The sequence below is a fragment of the Sander lucioperca genome, chromosome 3, assembly GCF_008315115.2.
Source record: "Sander lucioperca isolate FBNREF2018 chromosome 3, SLUC_FBN_1.2, whole genome shotgun sequence".
NCBI classification, from domain to species: Eukaryota; Metazoa; Chordata; class Actinopteri; order Perciformes; family Percidae; genus Sander; species Sander lucioperca.
The window spans coordinates 16,879,876-16,898,937 of NC_050175.1; the positions used below are offsets into that span (position 1 = coordinate 16,879,876).

Genomic DNA, 19,062 nt, shown 5'->3' on the forward strand with positions numbered 1-19,062 from the left:
ATAGCCTTAGTTAACATAATATTTAAATTACCAAATAATATAATTATTGTGTATATAATTGAAACACCAATCCCAGTTAAGATGAAGAGAGGAAATAGTCTATTCACAACCTAGTTACCCTCTAGCCCAGAAGGTGGCGGACGGTTATGCACCTTAATGTTTGCCAACTGCCTGCCACAAAACTGTACAAGAAGAAGAAAACGAAGAAGTGGCTAGTGAGCTAGCCTAGCTGCAGGCTTTATTTAGAGAAATATGGCTGCTGTGCTTCCCGTCAGACCGCCCTGCGACAGCAACCCCGCTACTCCTGGAGCACAATCGATAAAGGTGACATTTATATTCCGCACGAACAACACGAATAATAAATAACGTTAGCTCTGTTCACGGAGCTCTGCACTGTTGCTTGCTCAGCTAACGGCTAGCTAACTAGCTATCCAGCTGCTACCTACGTCCATGAATGACAACTGATGGCGACGTTAGCATCACCCCTTTGTTTTCAAGTGTGTGCTGAATGTTAGGGATGGGTTGCATCTTCTGTGTCGTAACACAAAACATTTGTTTATATGATTTATGTCCATATAAGAAATATAACGTCACATTCTATTGATGTGAGTGGTATAACAGCGATAACGCCAGCCCTTCTGTGTGCTTCTGTATCACTTTGCCAACTCTAACGTTACATGCAAACTCGTGCTTTTGTTTTTGTTTGACACCGCTGTCATTTTGTGCTAATTTTTCACTGAATTACATTGTGTTTGTGCGCAATAAATGTCTCCTTGTGGAAAGACAGATATCCCCTCATTCTGCTGTAAAAGGACGATACTAGACAGTGACAGCACCTAACGTTAAATCTCCAAAAGTGAACACGTTAATATAAATAGATAGCTTTATAGTTATTTTTTGAGTTTTTTTCCCCCTTTGCTCCTCGCAGACGAAGTATAAGGTAACTAGATTTTAAATACACACTGTGGTTTTAGGAATGATGCCATTATGATGACAGAAGTGAATCGTGATGCTGAGGTTAAAAATGTAGAAACTTAGAGTAGTGTGCAACTGTGACAAACACCACCAACTGTACAGTATGTTCCAGTCAATTGGTTGGGTGATAATTATTTAGGAATCAAGGGCAAGGGCTTGGATGGTTTGTAGGTCCAAATGATAAAGATTTTTAAGAGACACAAGCCAGATTTTGTTGAAGAAATAAATCTACGTGTCTCCTTAAATCAGAAGGAGGGACAGCGACATTAAGATTATCTTGGCTTTATTAATAAAGTCAACTGTGTCTTGATTTTAACTGTGAACCCAGTTGCCCAAATGAAAAACAAAGTGATTTCTATACCTGTGGAAATGTCGAACCACAAATTAGATAGCTAAATACTAGGGGTGTGCAAAAAAATCGATTCATAGAATTCCAAAAATATATATACATATATATAAATATATATATAAATATATATATATATATATATATATATATATATATATATATATATATATATATATATATATATATATAAATAAATAAATATATATATATATATATATATATATATATATATATTTTTTTTTTTCATACATTTTGTTATTATTATTTTTTTATTGTATGTATACTGCAATCACATGGGAAAAATAACTACATTTACATACTGTGAATTGTTTTTTGAATCGAATCATTTTTGAATCGAAAATCGATTTTGAATCGAATCTTGAGCCTGAAAATCAATATTGAATCGTGACATTTTCTGAATCGTGCACCCCTACTAAATACAAAGTGCCCCCTAAAGAGCAGATGGTATTTATGTGAGTAAATACAGGCATGCTCTGTGGAATTTGCCAACATCATCACATTATATAATTGTTAAAGTCATAAACTGTATTTTTATTTTCCTCTGTAGGAGGATGTTATAGAAGAAGAGTCCAACGATGGCAGCCAGCCTCCCAAGAGAAGGAGAATGGGTTCAGGGGACAGCTCTCGAAGTTGCGACACCTTCATTCAAGACCTTGGGTAGGTTGGCTTAAACTTGGCATGGAGCAATGAATTAGCATTGCCAGGATTTGGTTTGTCTTGGTAACTTAAGGGGTGACGAGGTTTTGGTTATAATTATATATATTTTATGATGTATAATGTATTTGTACTGTATGTACATGTATGTGATCCAGCTGAAATACATAACTGTATCCCTCTTCAGTTTCATGTGTTCCCCCTCTACATACTTTATTTTAAAATACAATTTCCCCATTATCTACATTGTGATTTTTGGTTGAATTTGCCATCGTCGCTGGGAACCTGTTAGTCTCTCCCATCTCCCTTTTATATTCTCCATGCTCGTCAAGCAAAACCACCAAAGACTGATCTTTTTTTTAATTTTGAGGTTCAAACCTCATCTCCTGTTGTCCCTCCAATCTCCTTCCAGCCCGACATATTTCCCAGCAGAGAACCTGACAGAGTACAAGTGGCCTCCAGATGACACAGGAGAGTATTATATGCTGCAGGAGCAGGTCAGCGAGTATCTGGGAGTCACATCATTCAAAAGGAAGTACCCTGGTAAGACTGAAGTAAAAATAAAAAACAGTACTGGACCTTAAAGGTAAAGTGTTCAAGGTTAAGTGGTGCTCTTTTTCTTAAAATGGTATTGATTCTATACTATTTATTTGCTAGTACTTGTTCATTTACAAGTATTATTACTGGAATAATACAGTACAAATACAAGTATAGGCATTGAGTAGTAGCTGTGCTTAGTTGCTTGTCTGCTGTCATACTGCTGTAATGACACTTCTTTACATATGTTCTGACCTGAATGAAGAATGAAGCTGTTCCTCGACCAGTGATGTTGTTGCTTTGTCACTCTGTAGATATGGAGAGAAGAGACTTGTCCCACAAAGAGAAGCTTTACCTGCGTGAACAGAACGTCATTACTGAAACACAGTGTACTCTGGGTAGGAACCACACCTGACACTCTCAGACCAGAGAGAATTGTTTCACTTCGTTGAAATCCTAATGTTCTCTTAACAGTGCATTTAGAGTGCAATATCCTGGTGCCTTGTTTATGAGATTTACTCTGTAAATAATATTTTTTCCGTGCAAGTCGTCATTGTGCTTGATGCAGTCCGAGTGTGCACAGAGTTTATCTTTTGTTTGTTTCCAGGTCTGACAGCTCTGCGGAGTGACGAGGTGATAGATCTGATGATAAAGGAGTATCCCACCAAACACTCCGAGTATTCAGTCATACTGCAGGAGAGAGAGCGGCAGAGAATAGCTAAAGAGTACTCTGTAAGTATACAAACGAGTAAAAAAGAAATATCCTGTGGCTGATGGTTACTGTGTCTTTTTTTTATTTTGCAGTAATGCATTTAATAAAAGTCCTCCACTGTTGTAAATATGTTACAATTGTAACATTGTTTCCTGCCTGAAGATGTATCTGCGTGAACCAACCTGAACCAATCCTCTGTCTATGGAGCCTGTCTCTTATCTTTCTATTCTCACGTCATCTAAGTGAAATGGAGTGATTGTTAGAACGTGTGTATATCCTTGTGTGTCCCATTAAACCTTTAGAACACTGTGAACTGAACACTGCTTCGTGTCACTTTGTTCTCCGAGCTCGCCAGCCAGTAGGTGATAGGATACGAACCACAAAACAATCGTGATCGTATTGTTTCCTAACATCCGTGTACATATATGTACATATCACTTACTGTGCAGTCTTTGTCTGTTGTCTTTTGTAGCAAATGCAGCAGCAGAACCCTCAGAAGGTGGAGGCCAGCAAGGTCCCTGAGTACATTAAGAAGGCAGCTAAAAAAGCTGCAGAGTTCAATAGCAATTTCAACAGGGAGCGTATGGAAGAGAGGAGAGCGTACTTTGACCTTCAAACACATGTAAGTCCAAACAGGTGCTTCAGTTAACTCAATGAGATTCTACAGGGATTTAGAAAACAAGCTTTGTGTTACGACATTGTGTTTTGTGTGTTTTCTCAGATTATCCAGGTGCCCCAGGGTAGGTTCAAGGTGCTGGCTCCAGACCTGACAAGGACAGGGCCTTACCCTGTGGCTCTCATACCAGGACAGTTCCAAGACTACTACAAAAGGTACATTACACACTTTGATAATTGCTTTGCTTACAATTTGTCTCTATGTATTTAAGATAATAAACTCAAAATGATGTTCCCTTTTCCTGGAGTGAGGCTTTCAGCCTGCATTATTTATCGCTGTGCTGATTGTTTTACCCTGATGCATCATTGTGTTGTGAACGACAGGTACTCTCCCAATGAGCTGCGATACTTGCCATTGAACACAGCTCTGTTTGAGCCTCCACTGGATCCAGAGCTCCCTGCGCTGGACTCGGAACCAGACTCAGACGACGCAGAGGATGGCAAGGGTGACAAAAAGAACAAGTCATCTGTAAGACATTAGGCTGTATACAACTACTCTAGTAACCTATCTGTGTCAGATCAACCATCCATCCTGGATTAGTGGTACAGATGCTTATTGGTAGAAGTTTATTATGCTGATATGCAAGCAACTGCATGATATATTCTAGGTCCCATGTCAGAATCATTTACAGTACCTTTACTAAACTTGACTTGAGATAATGAAATCCATTATTGCACATCACTCTTAAACCCTTTGTCCTTCACTCTTCCTCCTCTTCTTTTTCTCTACAGGACAGTTCTTCAGGTAACACATCAGACGTCGAGAGCCAGGAGGGAGGAGGTAGACTGGGCAACAAGTCCAAGGCCAAAGACAGGACATCCACGCCGGGCAAAGATGGCAGCCAGCGCCATTCTGCCTCCCACAAAGCCACCCCAGGGTACAAGGTAGAGGACAAAAGCACCTGAACTCTTCTCCAACAACAGCAGCAGCACTTTTATACCCCCTCCTCTTCTTTCTACTGCTACCACTCCCTTACTCAATCCATTCTGCACCCCTCACTAGCTTTCTTGACTTTGTTCTCCGGCTGCTACAGTTTGTCAGCTTTTCAGCTGGGACAACCTGGTACACACACACACACACACACACACACACACACACACACACACACACACACACACACACACACACACACACACACACACACACACACACACACACGCTCACACTCACAGACACACATGCTCACACTCACAGACACACAGAGTCAAACACTGGGGGTCCTGTCTTCAGTTTTTGTTTTTATGATTGCCACGTGGCTTTTTTTCCTCTTCGTACCAGACTGTGAGCAATAAGAACATTTTAAAGGAACACTTCACTTGTTTCTTTTTCACTGCACTTTTTGGGGTTTCAGCAAAGACAAATTTGAACTTTTTGAAGTTTTTTTCTTTATGAATGTCTTTAATATACCTCTTGTCTGTCCTCACTTGTCAAAAAAAAAAAAAAAAAGATACTTCCTAGACAAGTATTTGGATGTTGGCTGCTAGTTTTTCTGTTTTCATTTTTGAAAAGAAAAGTCATTTTGTTACTCTAATATAGAAAATATAAACCACATACAATTTGTGGTTGCTTTTAAAACGTAGTTGATGTTAACACTAGAGACTTTTAACATTTATATCTGAAGTGTAGGATGCACTTAACCCTAATGTTTTAAGTGTTTATTGGTATGATAATATGCTTTGTTTATACACCATGTGATGTACTGTTAATCTGTTAAGTATCAAAGAGTTGTTTGACATGGGGTTTACCTGTCCCTATAATGTCATCTTGGAGAGATGAGGCCATGCTGACCTTGTTCACACTGTTGCTGAGCTGAGCTAGAAGTAGTCTATATGCTGTCTGTCTAGGTTGTTGACTCTGCTGGACAAGCCCCACACCAGCTTACCTTTCATTTTAAATAAATGCATTGAATTTAATCTAAATGTTCAAAGGACTGTAGATGGGAAAATAGTATTATTTCAGTGTACCACTTGGTCCCTACAGTCCATTGTGCTAGTTGATTTGTGTTTAATTTTTCCGATCCTCAGCCTTGCAGAAGAAAATTTCCAACGCATAAAATGTGCTGGTATATTACCGTTAATAATAGTATGATGGACCTGGGTAAGTCCAGTAGAGTTCAGCTCAGCGTTGTGGTGTGGGCATGGTCCTTGTCTAGTGTCTGTTTAAAACAGCTACCCATTTTAGTGGTTTTAAGTTTGACTTAACCATTATTCATCAGATCATTTTGCATATGCTTTTGCGCCCACAGACATAGCATGTTGGTAGCCAGAATTCACTAGAATTAGTCGGTAACATAATGTACCTGTGCTATATCAATTTGTGGTGAGTACAAAAAAGACCTAGATGTGTAATAGCTTTAAGGCATTTCTATATTGGGAACAAAAATGCAGTATACAAAGGTCAAGTACTGTATGTATGATCCATTATTTAGTAGCTCTGGTTAACATGACATGTTAATGTTCAGGTTAATGATTCCAGGATATTCCAAGATTATACATAGATGAGACATTATGGAGATACAAATATTCACTGTGTAAGTGCAGTTGAATACAGTAATATTATATTAATCACATTAACATCAGCTGCAGCAGATTATTTCTGACTATTAGTATTTTATTTCATTTTAAGAGTGTTTCCCTTGATATTGCTTTTAGTCAACCCTAAATGTGCGGTGCTGGTTTGATTTTCAGAAGGAGCTCCGAAAGTTTCTTTGTTGAATGTCAGATATATTGAATTAGGGAATGATTGATGAGGGCCATTGTTGTCGCGAGGTTGAGTAGAGTTCAGTTTCACTCGATAATGTACATCATTTGGCTGAGACAGATGGGAAGTTGTGAGGCACAGCTAACAGGTTGGCATTACCCTACCACTTATTTACATCATAGACATCTCAATTAAAGTGAAAACATGATGTTTAAACCATACCATCCACTGATCTAAAATCTGTGTGGTCAGCCAGTACAAAGTTCCCACTTAATTGTGTCTCATTATGTATGCCTCTGTGTCTGAATTATACGTAATATTTAGAGCTATATGACTCCATACAAAAGCTACCAGATTATATAAAGCAAACATGCCTGAAAGTGAGTTCTCTGAGAGTTTTTTCTTTTTATGTGCATAATATACAGCATTTCTTTTGTTGACCAAATTCAGTTAATTTAGAATAAAACAGGATTCAACCTCATGAACTGCTCATGTTCTATTTTTCTGTGTGGATGTTTCCACTGAAGAGATGTGTTGGCATTAAGCAGACTCATTGGACCTATTAACATTGGCTGGACACTGCTTGTAATGTAAGCATTTCATGTGGCCACAAATACATTTTTACAGTTATAGAGTCAGTTTACCATAGCAATATGGGCGATTCTTCCACTAATGATTTCAGTAATGCAACGAGGCCAAAGGGATGAACTGTTGAATTTTAAAATATAAATATAGGTGAAGTATATATTTGCATATGTATAGAGTATGTATGAAAATTTACACAAGGGGCTGCGTCCAGCTCTAACTTTTTCTTATTTCCCTCTCCTGCTGCTGTCTGTCTATTAGTTTACTTCTCTGCTTTGTTTCTAGTCCTGGATATTCATCATCACCAAACCATGTCCTTTATTGACCCTTAGTTTTGTTCCCACGGCTATTAAGTGTAACCTGCTCACTTCCTGTCAGAGGAGATTTTAATTAAGGGTGTCACTATCTTGAGGATTTTGTTAGTCATGTTTACCTCATGAATAACAGGAAAGCAAAGCTAATTTTGTAGATTAGATTTGGTTGATTTGGGGGATACTACTGTATCCTAAGGACTGCCGTAAAACAAACTCACCTTAGCACATACATATTATTTTATGCTCTTCAGTTGCACCGGTTGTGTTAACTCATTGAACATTTGAGTCACATTGTTCATTTTAGTTTAAGCTAAGGCTGTTGCAGTCCAAATATAAAATATTGATCAATCATCCCTGTTTTAATTGTGTGGCATCCTGTAGAGGGGTTAGTTTTAAAGGGTTAAATGTTTTACCTTTGTGACATCCTGATTTAAATGGCCCCAATCCTCCTTATCTTCTGCTCTGGTTCTTTCCTCTCTGAACAGGTTGCACTGAAAGGTATGATGTTTAGAAAGCAACTGCCAGATCCTTAGTCAGTCAGCTATGCCAACACTACAGTGACAATACATCTAACGTAGACTATAGATGCCACATGCATGCAAGAGGGTCTTGTTAGACACCATACACCGTTCTTGTATTTGCACCCTGAGATAAGTTTTAATTGTCTGGTACTTTGTACACTGTTGCTGTTCATTGTGAAGAATTATGTTTAGCGCTCTGAGGCCCAGTAACCTGGGGATGCTCCTTGCCACAAAGACTAAAAACAACAACAAGTAACTAGATTGGTAACATTTAAATTTAACTTTGTTGGACGACAGCTTTGATGCCAAGTGATGCAATTTGTGTTTAAAGTGTTTAAAGCCAATCAACATGTAATTCATGTGTTATGCCACCAAAAGTAGAAAGAAGACTTCTTTATACAAGATAAAGTGCTCTTTTTTTTCTCCAGGCATTGAACATTTGTTGAACTACTATTTTGTCCATGACTGAAGGATACACATGGTTTTTATAGCATTATTCTGCCCTTGCAGCCTAAGGTCATTCCCAATGCTATATGTGGCATTTGCCAGAAGGGTAAAGAAGCCAACAAGAGGGGCAAGCCAGAGGCTCTCATTCACTGCTCCCAATGTGATAACAGCGGTAAGTTCACACAGTTCCCTGTTTTTATGTTTTGCTTTTTATATATACAACATCAGCACAATTTAGCCACTTTTAACGTCAGGTGTATTTGTTTTTGTATAAATTATCCCCAGAATAAAATTATTAACATAAGCAGTTACCATAAATCAGTTGTCCCTCTGACTCTAACATCAGTGGTACATAAAATTAACCGATGATTGAAGTGATTCATTGACTAATGAACCATCTCTTATCATCAGTGAAAGTAAATGTTCAGTTGTCCATTGTTTATAAAAGTAATTGTGTGCACATCACACTTTCTGGCAGGTGCAGGACAAATGAAAAATACTAAAATGAAATAATGTAATGTCCGCAACACTGCTTTAAACTCCCATATTTAATATAAAGGCAACGTTTCGACCCTACTGGGTCTTCTTCAGGCAAATGGTGAAATGTGTTCACCATTTCGAAACGTTGCCTTTATATTAAATATGGGAGTTTAAAGCAGTGTTGCGGACATTATATTTTTTCATTTCAGTTGTCCATTGTACCACAAGCCAACTTAATTTCATTGTGTATAAGCAAAGCAAGTTTTATACTTTCACGCAAATGTTTATACGGCCTTGTTCTGCTGTGAGCATTGACGTTTAGACAGTAAAGCTTGTGTAATTTCAAGTAATATATAATTCACTTCAAATGATTGACACTGACTGTGTGATTACAAAGTCATTTGTTGATTAAAAGAATGTCTGTACAGCTATTCATCTAAAGGCTGGATCAAACCTGACACGACAACATGGAGAAAAAAACTATGCATGTCGAATAATCATTAAACTAGTTTGTTTTTAGATAGACCTGCTTAATATCAATGGGTATCTATAACTGTATATTTGTTATTAAGTATTTCTGACAATACTTTGAAGCTTATTTTAGAATAGATGTGAGTAGATTCTAGTTGTTTCTTTTCTAATGGTGGTGTCTTCATGTGTTGATGTCCTATGAAATAACAGGACAGTGAATTCACATGTGTGTGGAAGGGCCTGTTCACCTTATGTCTGAATTGGTGTCTTGTGTGTTTTTGTCTTCCTTATGTGTGTCTGCGCGCATGCGGTGTGTACTTATTTCTGTGTGTGTGTGTGGCTCTGTTTATGCATGTTTGCTTCTGTGCATGTGAATCTGTGTCCATACACTTTAGGCCACCCAACCTGCTTGGACATGAGCAAGGAGCTGGTGGGTGTGATCCAGACGTACTGCTGGCAGTGTATGGAGTGTAAGACGTGCACCGTTTGTCAGCAGCCCCACCATGAGGACGAGATGATGTTCTGTGACAAATGTGACCGAGGATACCACACGTTTTGCGTAGGCATGGACTCCATACCTACTGGTGAGTGCACACACACACACACACACACACACACACACACACACACACACACACACACACGAACGGCATGGGCAGACAGATACACAACCACTTACTTGACTAGAACAACAGTCTTGATTGGCATTTCACTCGGTGACAAACAAACACAGAGTGAGAAAAGCAGACATTTACACACACAATTTCTATTACAGACATTCACTTAGTGTATCTGCTTTAAAAAAGAATTGGTTTTGTCTTTGTCTCTTTTATAGCAATTCATTCATTCTCTCTTGTCTCCTCAGGCCTTTGGGTATGTGAGGTTTGCGACAAAGATTTCACCACACCCAAGAAGAAGGGAGGAGCCAAAACACCTAAGAAGTCCAAGTCAGCTCAAAAATGATCAACAGCATCATTAACCACGATATGTTGACCAAATTCGACACAAATGCACATTAAGTCATTTGTTCAATCATTTGCAGACGCTAAATAATGTTAACAGCCAATCTGTAAATCAAATCCATCCAAATGTGCTGCACTGAATCCTGTGATCTGCTAACCACTAACAACCAGCTAACTCATTTCTGCAGTCGGAAATTTGTTTTAGTCTAACAAATGGTGCTTTTGATCCTGTACTGCTGAAAAAAAATCACAATGTCAACGGGCTCACTGATGTAATTTAGTTACTTTCAAAACATTTTTGTATGGTTTTGTATTTTTAATTAACAAGTATTTAATGCGGCAGGCCAGTAAAAAGCAATCGAATTGAAGTCTTGTCTTAAATGATGACATGGTGCTTGTGGTTCTGTGTAATGAAATGTATTAGACGCTGGCTGTGATCGATATCATGGCTGCAGAAGCTATTTATGTGAGTATTGATTACTGAAACAAAGTGTCTCAATTTACATGTATTGATTTTGATGTCAACCATCCACTATTGATTTTGAAAAATGTAACCATTAACTGCAATTACATTGAAACTAACCACCCATCAGCTATGATTAGTCAACTGATATTTTTGCAGTCAGCTTGAAAGAATTTTTTGTATTTTTTTTAAATGATTTTTGTATTTTGTATTGTCCCTCAGTAAGCAGTTTGTTTAATGTCATAGTCACTGAATTATTAAGTAATGAAGTCATAATTTGTAGTTTTTTTCAATAAAAAAATACTTTAAAAGACTCCTATTATCTCTTACCTATTGTGTACAGTGTTTAATTGAATCCCAGTTTTGATACCAAAGAGCAAAACAATCTTTAGTGTACTGAAAAGGTAGATGTGTACTGCTTAGTTTTTATTGTCACATTTTACCTATTGGACTCATTAGAGTTTGAGACTTTAATGGTCCTTGGATGTTTAGAGAATGTGTGACATGCACCAACGTACTTGGCAATAAAGCCCTTTCTGATTCTGATGTTCAAGCGAAAAAAATTGCAGGAAATTTAGTATTTTTGGAATTATTTGTGGTGATTTTAACGTTAAGTTTTGATGCATTCAGTTATTGTACAGATAATTTAATTCATATTAATATAATTGTCAAGACGTGTCCCATAGATCTTTTTGATCTAATAACATACAGTCCAGAAAATCTGGAATGTGCAATTATTTGGTATCTTCATTTTAAGTGACTCACAAATAATAAAGAATGACCTAATTCTAAAAAGTGAAATTGTCAGAAATAAAATCGTTAAACCTGGCCTCGCTCCAGTCTAGCTCCCACTGGTACGGCTTCTGCTCTGCATCGAACAGCCTGTGGGGGCGCTCTCGCTCAGATTACATCTGAACACGCGGGGGTGATGACAGTAAAAGAAGAGGCTGCCATATTGCAGTGATACAGCGAGTTTACCGGACTAAATCTTTAACCCCGTTGTTTTCCTGCAATAAAAAATGCTTTCTTCTCATACGTTTGAAGACCCAGGGAAGATGAGAGATTATCATTATACTGGTCCAGTAGAGCACCGGTTCTCACCATACTCTTTCAACGGAGGGTGAGTATGACTTTCCAACCGCTGTCTGGTTAGCTAGCCTGCTAGCTAACGTTTACATCCAATTCGGCTGTGCTACCTAACGTTAGCTAACTAAATGAAACTAAACAAATGTAAAGTTGATGAAAAGTGTGCGAACAGAGCAGAGTTAATTTGTCCAGGACAAAAACGCTTCCTCACTTAATCTTAATATGCAAATAGATAGAGATAAAGATACATATTATTAGCTAATAACAGTTTCAGTTTCGAAACAGTAGCTTAGCTTTCGTTAGCTAGTGTCTGGGACAACAGTCCATTTCCCTCCGTGGTGAGGTGGTTTATAAGATTAATGAACTACCCTGTGTTGTGTTCCCCCCCCCCCAGAACCGTACTAGCTGTTGCTGGGGAAGACTTCGCCATCGTAGCCTCAGACACCAGGCTGAGTGAAGGCTACTCAATCCACAGCCGCGACTCACCAAAATGCTACAAGCTGTAAGTTTGCACCGTCACTTAACTGCACTATCAATGAAGGGTTGATCGGCCGTATTAAGACACCACATGTCAATCTTTAGCTGGTCCCTTACCTACTACTTTCATAGTTCTGTGTGAATTTATATTTTATAAAAGCCTTTTAGCAGTTAAATTTGGAGTGCAACCGCTGAAGTCACTGCAGCTCTGCTCAGATACTCTTTTAAGATGGGGGGGTGTAGTTGGTTCCTGCTGTGTGCTCAGCGACTAGCTTCAGCAAAGCACCAGTTGGTATATGTGGCTAAAATCACTTAATAGCCACATGAATCGAAAACCAGTTGAACATTTCAATATGCTGATTGCCACTGTTTTTTTTGTGCTTCTTCTTCCCCTCACAGGACAGACACAACTGTCATTGGCTGCAGCGGTTTTCATGGCGACTGCTTGACTCTGACTAAAATCATTGATGCCAGACTAAAGGTGGGCTGTTGCAGCAAGGTTTTTCTCTCTTTAGTCTCTTCCTGAAGGGAAACAATGGCACATGTGTAGGCGGCTTTAAAAATGATCTAATTCTGCTGACTGTCCTGCCTCTGCTTGCACACTAGCGGCGTCTGTTGATCGTAATGGTATCCAAGACAGAGTTGACATAAGGCAGATATTCTAATGTGCCTTGTTGTCCTTAATGATGACATTTGTATTTCTGTTTTTCAATCAGAATTATCCTAAAAATCTCTTACAGTAAAATATCTATCTCTAATAATGTCCAGTGTCACTTCGGATAATTAACAATAAGGACATCATCCTTGTTACTTTTCTTTAAGTGAATTGCGTCCTACACTCCTACAAGACCTACAGTGGACGTCGCAGGCTACTTAATTGTTACTAACACCCTGCCCCTCTCTCAGATGTACAAACACTCGAACAATAAGACAATGACCAGCGGCGCCATCGCAGCCATGTTGTCCACCATCCTGTACGGCAGGAGGTTCTTCCCGTACTACGTCTACAACATCATCGGAGGACTGGATGAACAGGGTATGTACTTCAATGCATATGCTCTGGATTGTGTGAGTAAAAAAAGCTGCATGTTTAGGCTGTAGCTATGTTTCTTGTAAGTGATGATTGTAGGGGACAGGGAATGTTGCCTGGGTTGTCGCCTATATTGTGCTTCATTGTATCACACACTAAGTTTGTGTTATTTGTTTAACCTGGAAGTTTTTAAAGCTTTGACTGTGTTCTTTGTAATAACTTAATAATAACTATTTGTAATATTTCTAATGTAGGCAAGGGAGCAGTGTACAGTTTTGACCCAGTGGGCTCCTACCAGAGAGACACCTACAAGGCCGGAGGATCGGCAAGTGCCATGCTACAGCCACTACTGGACAACCAGGTAAATATTACCCACTGCATGCTGACCTTTTGTTGCCATAATCCCACTATGTTTATGTCATCAGTAGGGTTGGGTACCTAACTCGTCCTTATTTTGTGTGAGGTGTAGAATGTTCTAAATAACAATTTTGAAATTGAGAAGTTTGGACTTATTTTTTACAACTGAAATTATATTTTGTTATTACAAGTAGAGCAAAATACTGAAAAAGGTACTGTTGGTACTGGTACTGAAATCCAGATACCAGTATCAGTTCAAATGTGAACGGTTGCCAACCCTAGTCATCAGGTATTCAGACAAATACAGTGCTCCAACCAAGTTTCCTTACAACGGACAAGGTACGCTTACATCTGTCTCTTTCCAACACGTCCTTCCACAGATTGGTTTCAAGAACATGGAGGGTGTGCAGCACGTTCCTCTGACTCAGGAAAAGGCCGTTCAGCTGGTCAAAGATGTTTTCATCTCAGCCGCAGAGAGAGATGTCTACACCGGAGATGCCCTTCGGGTCTGCATCATCACTAAGGAGGGCATCAGTGAGCAGACTGTACCACTGAGGAAGGACTGAGGAGGGATATGTTCCCCTTTCTCTGCTTTTCTCTTTGGTCTGTTCTTTCCACATTCACCTGTTGGTTTTGGCCCCTTTACAACAAGTTTCTTAAAATAGGAGTGTTGATCTAGAATCTGCTTCTAGTAGCCTCTTGGTCAGGTTTAATCTGGGGAGTGGATTTTCCATTTTTTTTATATCCACTCACAATTTCCGTCATTTGAAATCAACCCTTTTCTCCTGCTTACCACAGTTATTGCCTTCAGTTTCTGCTATTATTCCATCCTTGTATTTGTGCTCTAGCAAACTTATTCTAAATCAGCACTCCTGTTCACTCATTCTGCCTAGACTCATCCCCTGTTTTGATTTTTCATTATGTCTAAGAAGGATACATACCCTGCTGTTCTTTTTACATTCTTAATAAATGTAAAGAATTGAAAAATTGTGTCTTCTTGTTCGTTGCATGTTCTACACACATGGACACGAGATGGACACACTCCATCTCGGGTAGCTTAAGCTTTTCACAATGTTGTCTTAAATACTTTTTTTTGGCATATTGAAGTATTACTATTCTCTCCTTAAAGACATTGATCTTTGTCCAGGATAGTGTTTCCTGAGTCAGTTTTACACAACAGTAGCATGTGGCAACACCATGCTGAGTTGAGGGAACCAAAGCCACACTGACCTAATCTACTATAATATGTTATACTTGGACAAACTGTATCCATCAGGTGGACAGTTTTTTTTTATTTTACAATGTTGAGAGTGATAGATTCCACTTTCTTGATAAAAATCACTGGTGTACACACCACTGATCTGAATTAGAGCAACACCTGTCCTTATATTTATTTTTATTTAAATATTTTATTTATAAGGAGAACAGTCTGAAATTAAATGTTCAAGTTTTGTGCAAGTAGTTTGTCATTATTTGGTTTGATAGTTTTTGTTCACAATTTTGAGGACACTTTTACACATTGTTCTAGTCATCGGGAAGAACAAGCCTTACTGATTTGGTCTGTGGTCATCTTATGAGCTGAAATGCTGATGATTTCAATTACAGCAATAAACCACCTGCTTGCATTCAACAGCTCCTGATCCAGGATTGAGGACCACTGCTCTGCATTCATCCATCCATGTATGCATATCCCCAGAGGTTTAGGCGTCTTTAATTACTACCACAAGTTACAGTAGTAGCAGGTTACCTCGCTAATAAACATGTCTTAGTACGACCAGTGTGGTTGAAATGAACAAAAGCAGACACATCATGCCTTTGATTGAAACACACGTCATTCTCATCTAAAAGTTACTCCTATAGACTGTAGACCTCACTGCAGACATTTTGATCTGTCATAGTAGAAAAAAAGTTAAAACTAATATGATGGCTGCATTCCATTCAGATGTCCCAGTTTCACAGTTATGTATAGTGCAAGTGGGCTCAGTGGAATGGCTTACTGGGTACTTGCTGAAGATAGGCTGTCATTGGCAAATTCAAAACATCTGCCAAGAAAAAGGGCTATTGTATTAAAATATCTTCATAGTTCGTAACTATTAATAACTTGTGGGTTTTGTGTATCGGGCTGTAGACTGTTTTGTTGTCTCCATTTTTCCTGCAGTAACCTCACACTGGCTCTGCTCAGGAGTGACAAATGAGACATTTATCCAACCAATTATGTTATGTGTCTAATTAGTGTGAAGTGTCTAATTTTCTGCCAATGTTTTAATATGCTTCATGTTTTTTCTAAATAAACTATACGCTTGCAAGTGGGAACCTACATTGGACTGAACAAACACTGGGCTCCAGCCCAATAAAGACTTTGCTTCTCTGTTTAATAATATACCATCTGTGATATTATTCTGCACCTCCTGGAAGAGTGAAAACACAGACATTCCTATTTATGCTCAGCAGGAAAAAAAAACACAACACTTAATTATGACATTTTATTTCTTTTTATTAACCCAAGTAAATCAGCAACTGTAACAAGTGTTTACTCAACAAGTGTTTTAATAATCAAAGACTCTCTCACACACAGACACGGACACAGACAGTGTCCTCAGGCGTAGTACTGAAGGTTGGCCTTCTTCTTGGCTTGAACCTCCAGGATTCCCTCCATGTAATCTTCATGGTTCAGCTCTGTGGCACCGCGGCGCAGCGCGATCATGCCGGCCTCCACACACACAGCTTTGCACTGGGCTCCGTTGAAGTCGTCGGTGCAGCGAGCCAGCTCCTCATAGTTGACGTCAGGACTGACGTTCATCTTGCGGGAGTGAATCTGCATGATGCGAGCTCTGGCCTCCTCGTTTGGCATGGGGAACTCAATCTTTCTGTCCAGACGACCTGAACGGAGCAGCGCAGGATCCAAGATATCCACTCTGTTGGTGGCAGCAATCACCTAGAAAAAAAGTAAATGAATGTAGTTATACTGTAGTCATCATACTGTATGGTGACGATTAAAAAGACAGGAAAGTTGGTGCTTAAATTTTGTTACAAGTAGAACAGTCTTTTTAAACTTGGTTGTTTGAGATTTGAATCCATTACACTTTTTAATGAGTAGTTTGTAAAAGCATTTAAGTTTGAGCTGTCCTGTGTGCCCATATATATATATAATAAATATTTACACAATGTTGTTGTCAAAGTAACACCACAGAGAAATTACTGAGTCCCATTTCTCCCATAATGATACTCGAGAATGTCAATATACTGTATGCATAGTGTATATAAACATATAAGGTTATTATACAGAGTTTTTTGGTGGCAGCATATTTACCTTGACCTGCATGTTGGGCTGAAATCCGTCCAGCTGGTTGAGCAGCTCCAGCATGGTCCTCTGCACCTCTCTGTCTCCAGCCTTCTCGCTGTCAAACCTCTTGGTCCCGATGGCGTCCAGCTCGTCGATGAAGATGATGGATGGGGCTTTCTCTTTGGCCAGTGCGAAGGCGTCTCTCACCAGCTTGGCTCCATCTCCGATGAACATCTGGACCAGCTGTGGACCAGCCAGCTTCAGGAAGGTGGCCTTGGTCTGAGCGGCGCAGGCCCTGGCCAGGAGGGTCTTCCCAGTGCCAGGTGGCCCGTACATCAGGACGCCCTTGGGTGGCTGGATGCCAAGGTTTTCAAACTTCTCCTTGTGGTTCATGGGCAGGACGATGGCCTCCACCAGCTCCTGGATCTGCTTGTCCAGCCCTCCGATGTCGCTGTACTGCTCTGTGGGGCGCTCATCCACCTCCATGGCCTTGACTCTGGAGTCATACTCGGTGGGTAAGGTCTCCAGGATCAGGTAGGAGTCCTTGTTGACACCCACCAGGTCTCCGGGCTTCAGCTTCTCGGCGTCCACCAGCCCGATCACGGGCAGGAAGTAGGTCTGTCGAGTGGACGTCTTAATGACGGCGCACTTTCCTTTCCTCTGAGAGTCCAGGTCCACATTAGCCCCGTCCTCCTCCTGGTCGTTGGGGTCCACATCCAGCAGCTCGATCACGTTAGACACAAGGTACGGCAGGGTTTTGTTCACCTTTATCTTCTCCGTGTTTTCTTTGATTTTATCCTTCATAGCCTGCAGCTCGTGGGTCACCCTCAGCACTTCGCTCTTCATAATCTTAATCTCGCTGTCGAGGAGACGAGTTCGCTGAACTATCTCGTCTGTGGACATTTTTAACACTTCTTCGCCGATTCCATCTTCCACTTCGTCCCAAACTGATTTGTCACTCAGGGACGCCATCTTTGCTCTGTCTGCGGTGAACTGTGACACGGCGGAAAATAAAGGTTCTACTTCCGGAACGACAGCAAGACCCTCCTCCTAGCCTAGCCAGCTCCTAGCCTTCTTATATATTATATATATATATATATATATATATATATATATATATATATATATATATATATATATATATATATATATATATATATATATACATATATATATATATATATATATATATATATATATATATATATATATATATATATATATATATGTCAATGCTTATATTTACTGTCTATGCTACTAGCCTAGCCAGCTCCCAGCTACATAACTTTTCCACACACAAAACAATCACATGAAATATTGTAGACATTGTTAAAAAATCTAAAATTATCTGTCTTTAAGTAAAATTGCGTTGATAAAGGTATTGATTTTTAAGTAATCTATTTGATGCCGACGGTTCATTGTTTAGTTATGAACTATAAAAATTGTTTTATAAACATAATTATTAAATTATTAAATTCAACTCAATGTATGAGGGATTTTTCAAACACCAAATTAGTCTAAATTGCATTGTTATTTTTAAGGTCTCTAGTTGTGTTACATTGATGCAGTTATAGATGTACTGTTTTTTTTTTTTTCCATCTCATTATCTTTAAAACATATAAGAATGTCTTTATCTTGAAATTGAATTTATTTTCCCTTTTTATAAAATGTTAAACATTAACCCAAAATATTCTGGTATGTATACATACAGCAATAAAACAAATGACAAATTGTTTATTCTTCTAGTTCAAGTGCAAGAATATTCAATATCAAGTCTAAATCAGGGAAAAGAGTTTTGGGATAACATTAGAGGGCATGGCTATATTACCAATACGATTAAGCACACATCAAATGTTTACACAATATTTGTCCTACAAATCTATATTTCTCCAAATTCTTAGATATTGAAAACAAATGTAATTTTTGCATCAAACCAGAATCTGTAACACATTTATTTTACAA

The 19,062-nt window shown here is 38.9% G+C and overlaps 3 protein-coding genes across 3 annotated transcripts; 2 read left to right on the forward strand and 1 right to left on the reverse strand.

The window, feature by feature from the left end:
• Positions 1 to 8: 8 nt before the first annotated feature.
• Positions 9 to 11,099, forward strand: phf10 (PHD finger protein 10). Its single transcript, XM_031314134.2, has 12 exons — positions 9 to 324; positions 1,893 to 2,002; positions 2,412 to 2,542; positions 2,851 to 2,934; positions 3,144 to 3,268; positions 3,721 to 3,870; positions 3,970 to 4,079; positions 4,248 to 4,392; positions 4,656 to 4,808; positions 8,555 to 8,663; positions 9,838 to 10,026; positions 10,308 to 11,099. The coding sequence occupies exons 1-12, from the start codon at positions 253 to 255 to the stop codon at positions 10,403 to 10,405; spliced, it is 1,476 nt and encodes a 491-aa protein (XP_031169994.1). The 5' UTR covers positions 9 to 252; the 3' UTR covers positions 10,406 to 11,099.
• Positions 11,100 to 11,722: 623 nt separating this feature from the next.
• Positions 11,723 to 14,804, forward strand: psmb1 (proteasome 20S subunit beta 1). Its single transcript, XM_031314390.2, has 6 exons — positions 11,723 to 11,987; positions 12,348 to 12,455; positions 12,830 to 12,911; positions 13,337 to 13,466; positions 13,715 to 13,821; positions 14,198 to 14,804. Exons 1-6 carry the CDS (start codon positions 11,887 to 11,889, stop codon positions 14,381 to 14,383), a joined length of 714 nt encoding a protein of 237 aa, XP_031170250.1. The 5' UTR covers positions 11,723 to 11,886; the 3' UTR covers positions 14,384 to 14,804.
• Positions 14,805 to 16,290: 1,486 nt separating this feature from the next.
• Positions 16,291 to 18,112, reverse strand: psmc3 (proteasome 26S subunit, ATPase 3). Its single transcript, XM_031314310.2, has 2 exons — positions 17,128 to 18,112; positions 16,291 to 16,752 (listed from the first exon to the last, which is right to left on the reverse strand). The coding sequence occupies exons 1-2, from the start codon at positions 18,070 to 18,072 to the stop codon at positions 16,414 to 16,416; spliced, it is 1,284 nt and encodes a 427-aa protein (XP_031170170.1). The 5' UTR covers positions 18,073 to 18,112; the 3' UTR covers positions 16,291 to 16,413.
• Between the last annotated feature and the right edge of the window lie 950 nt (positions 18,113 to 19,062).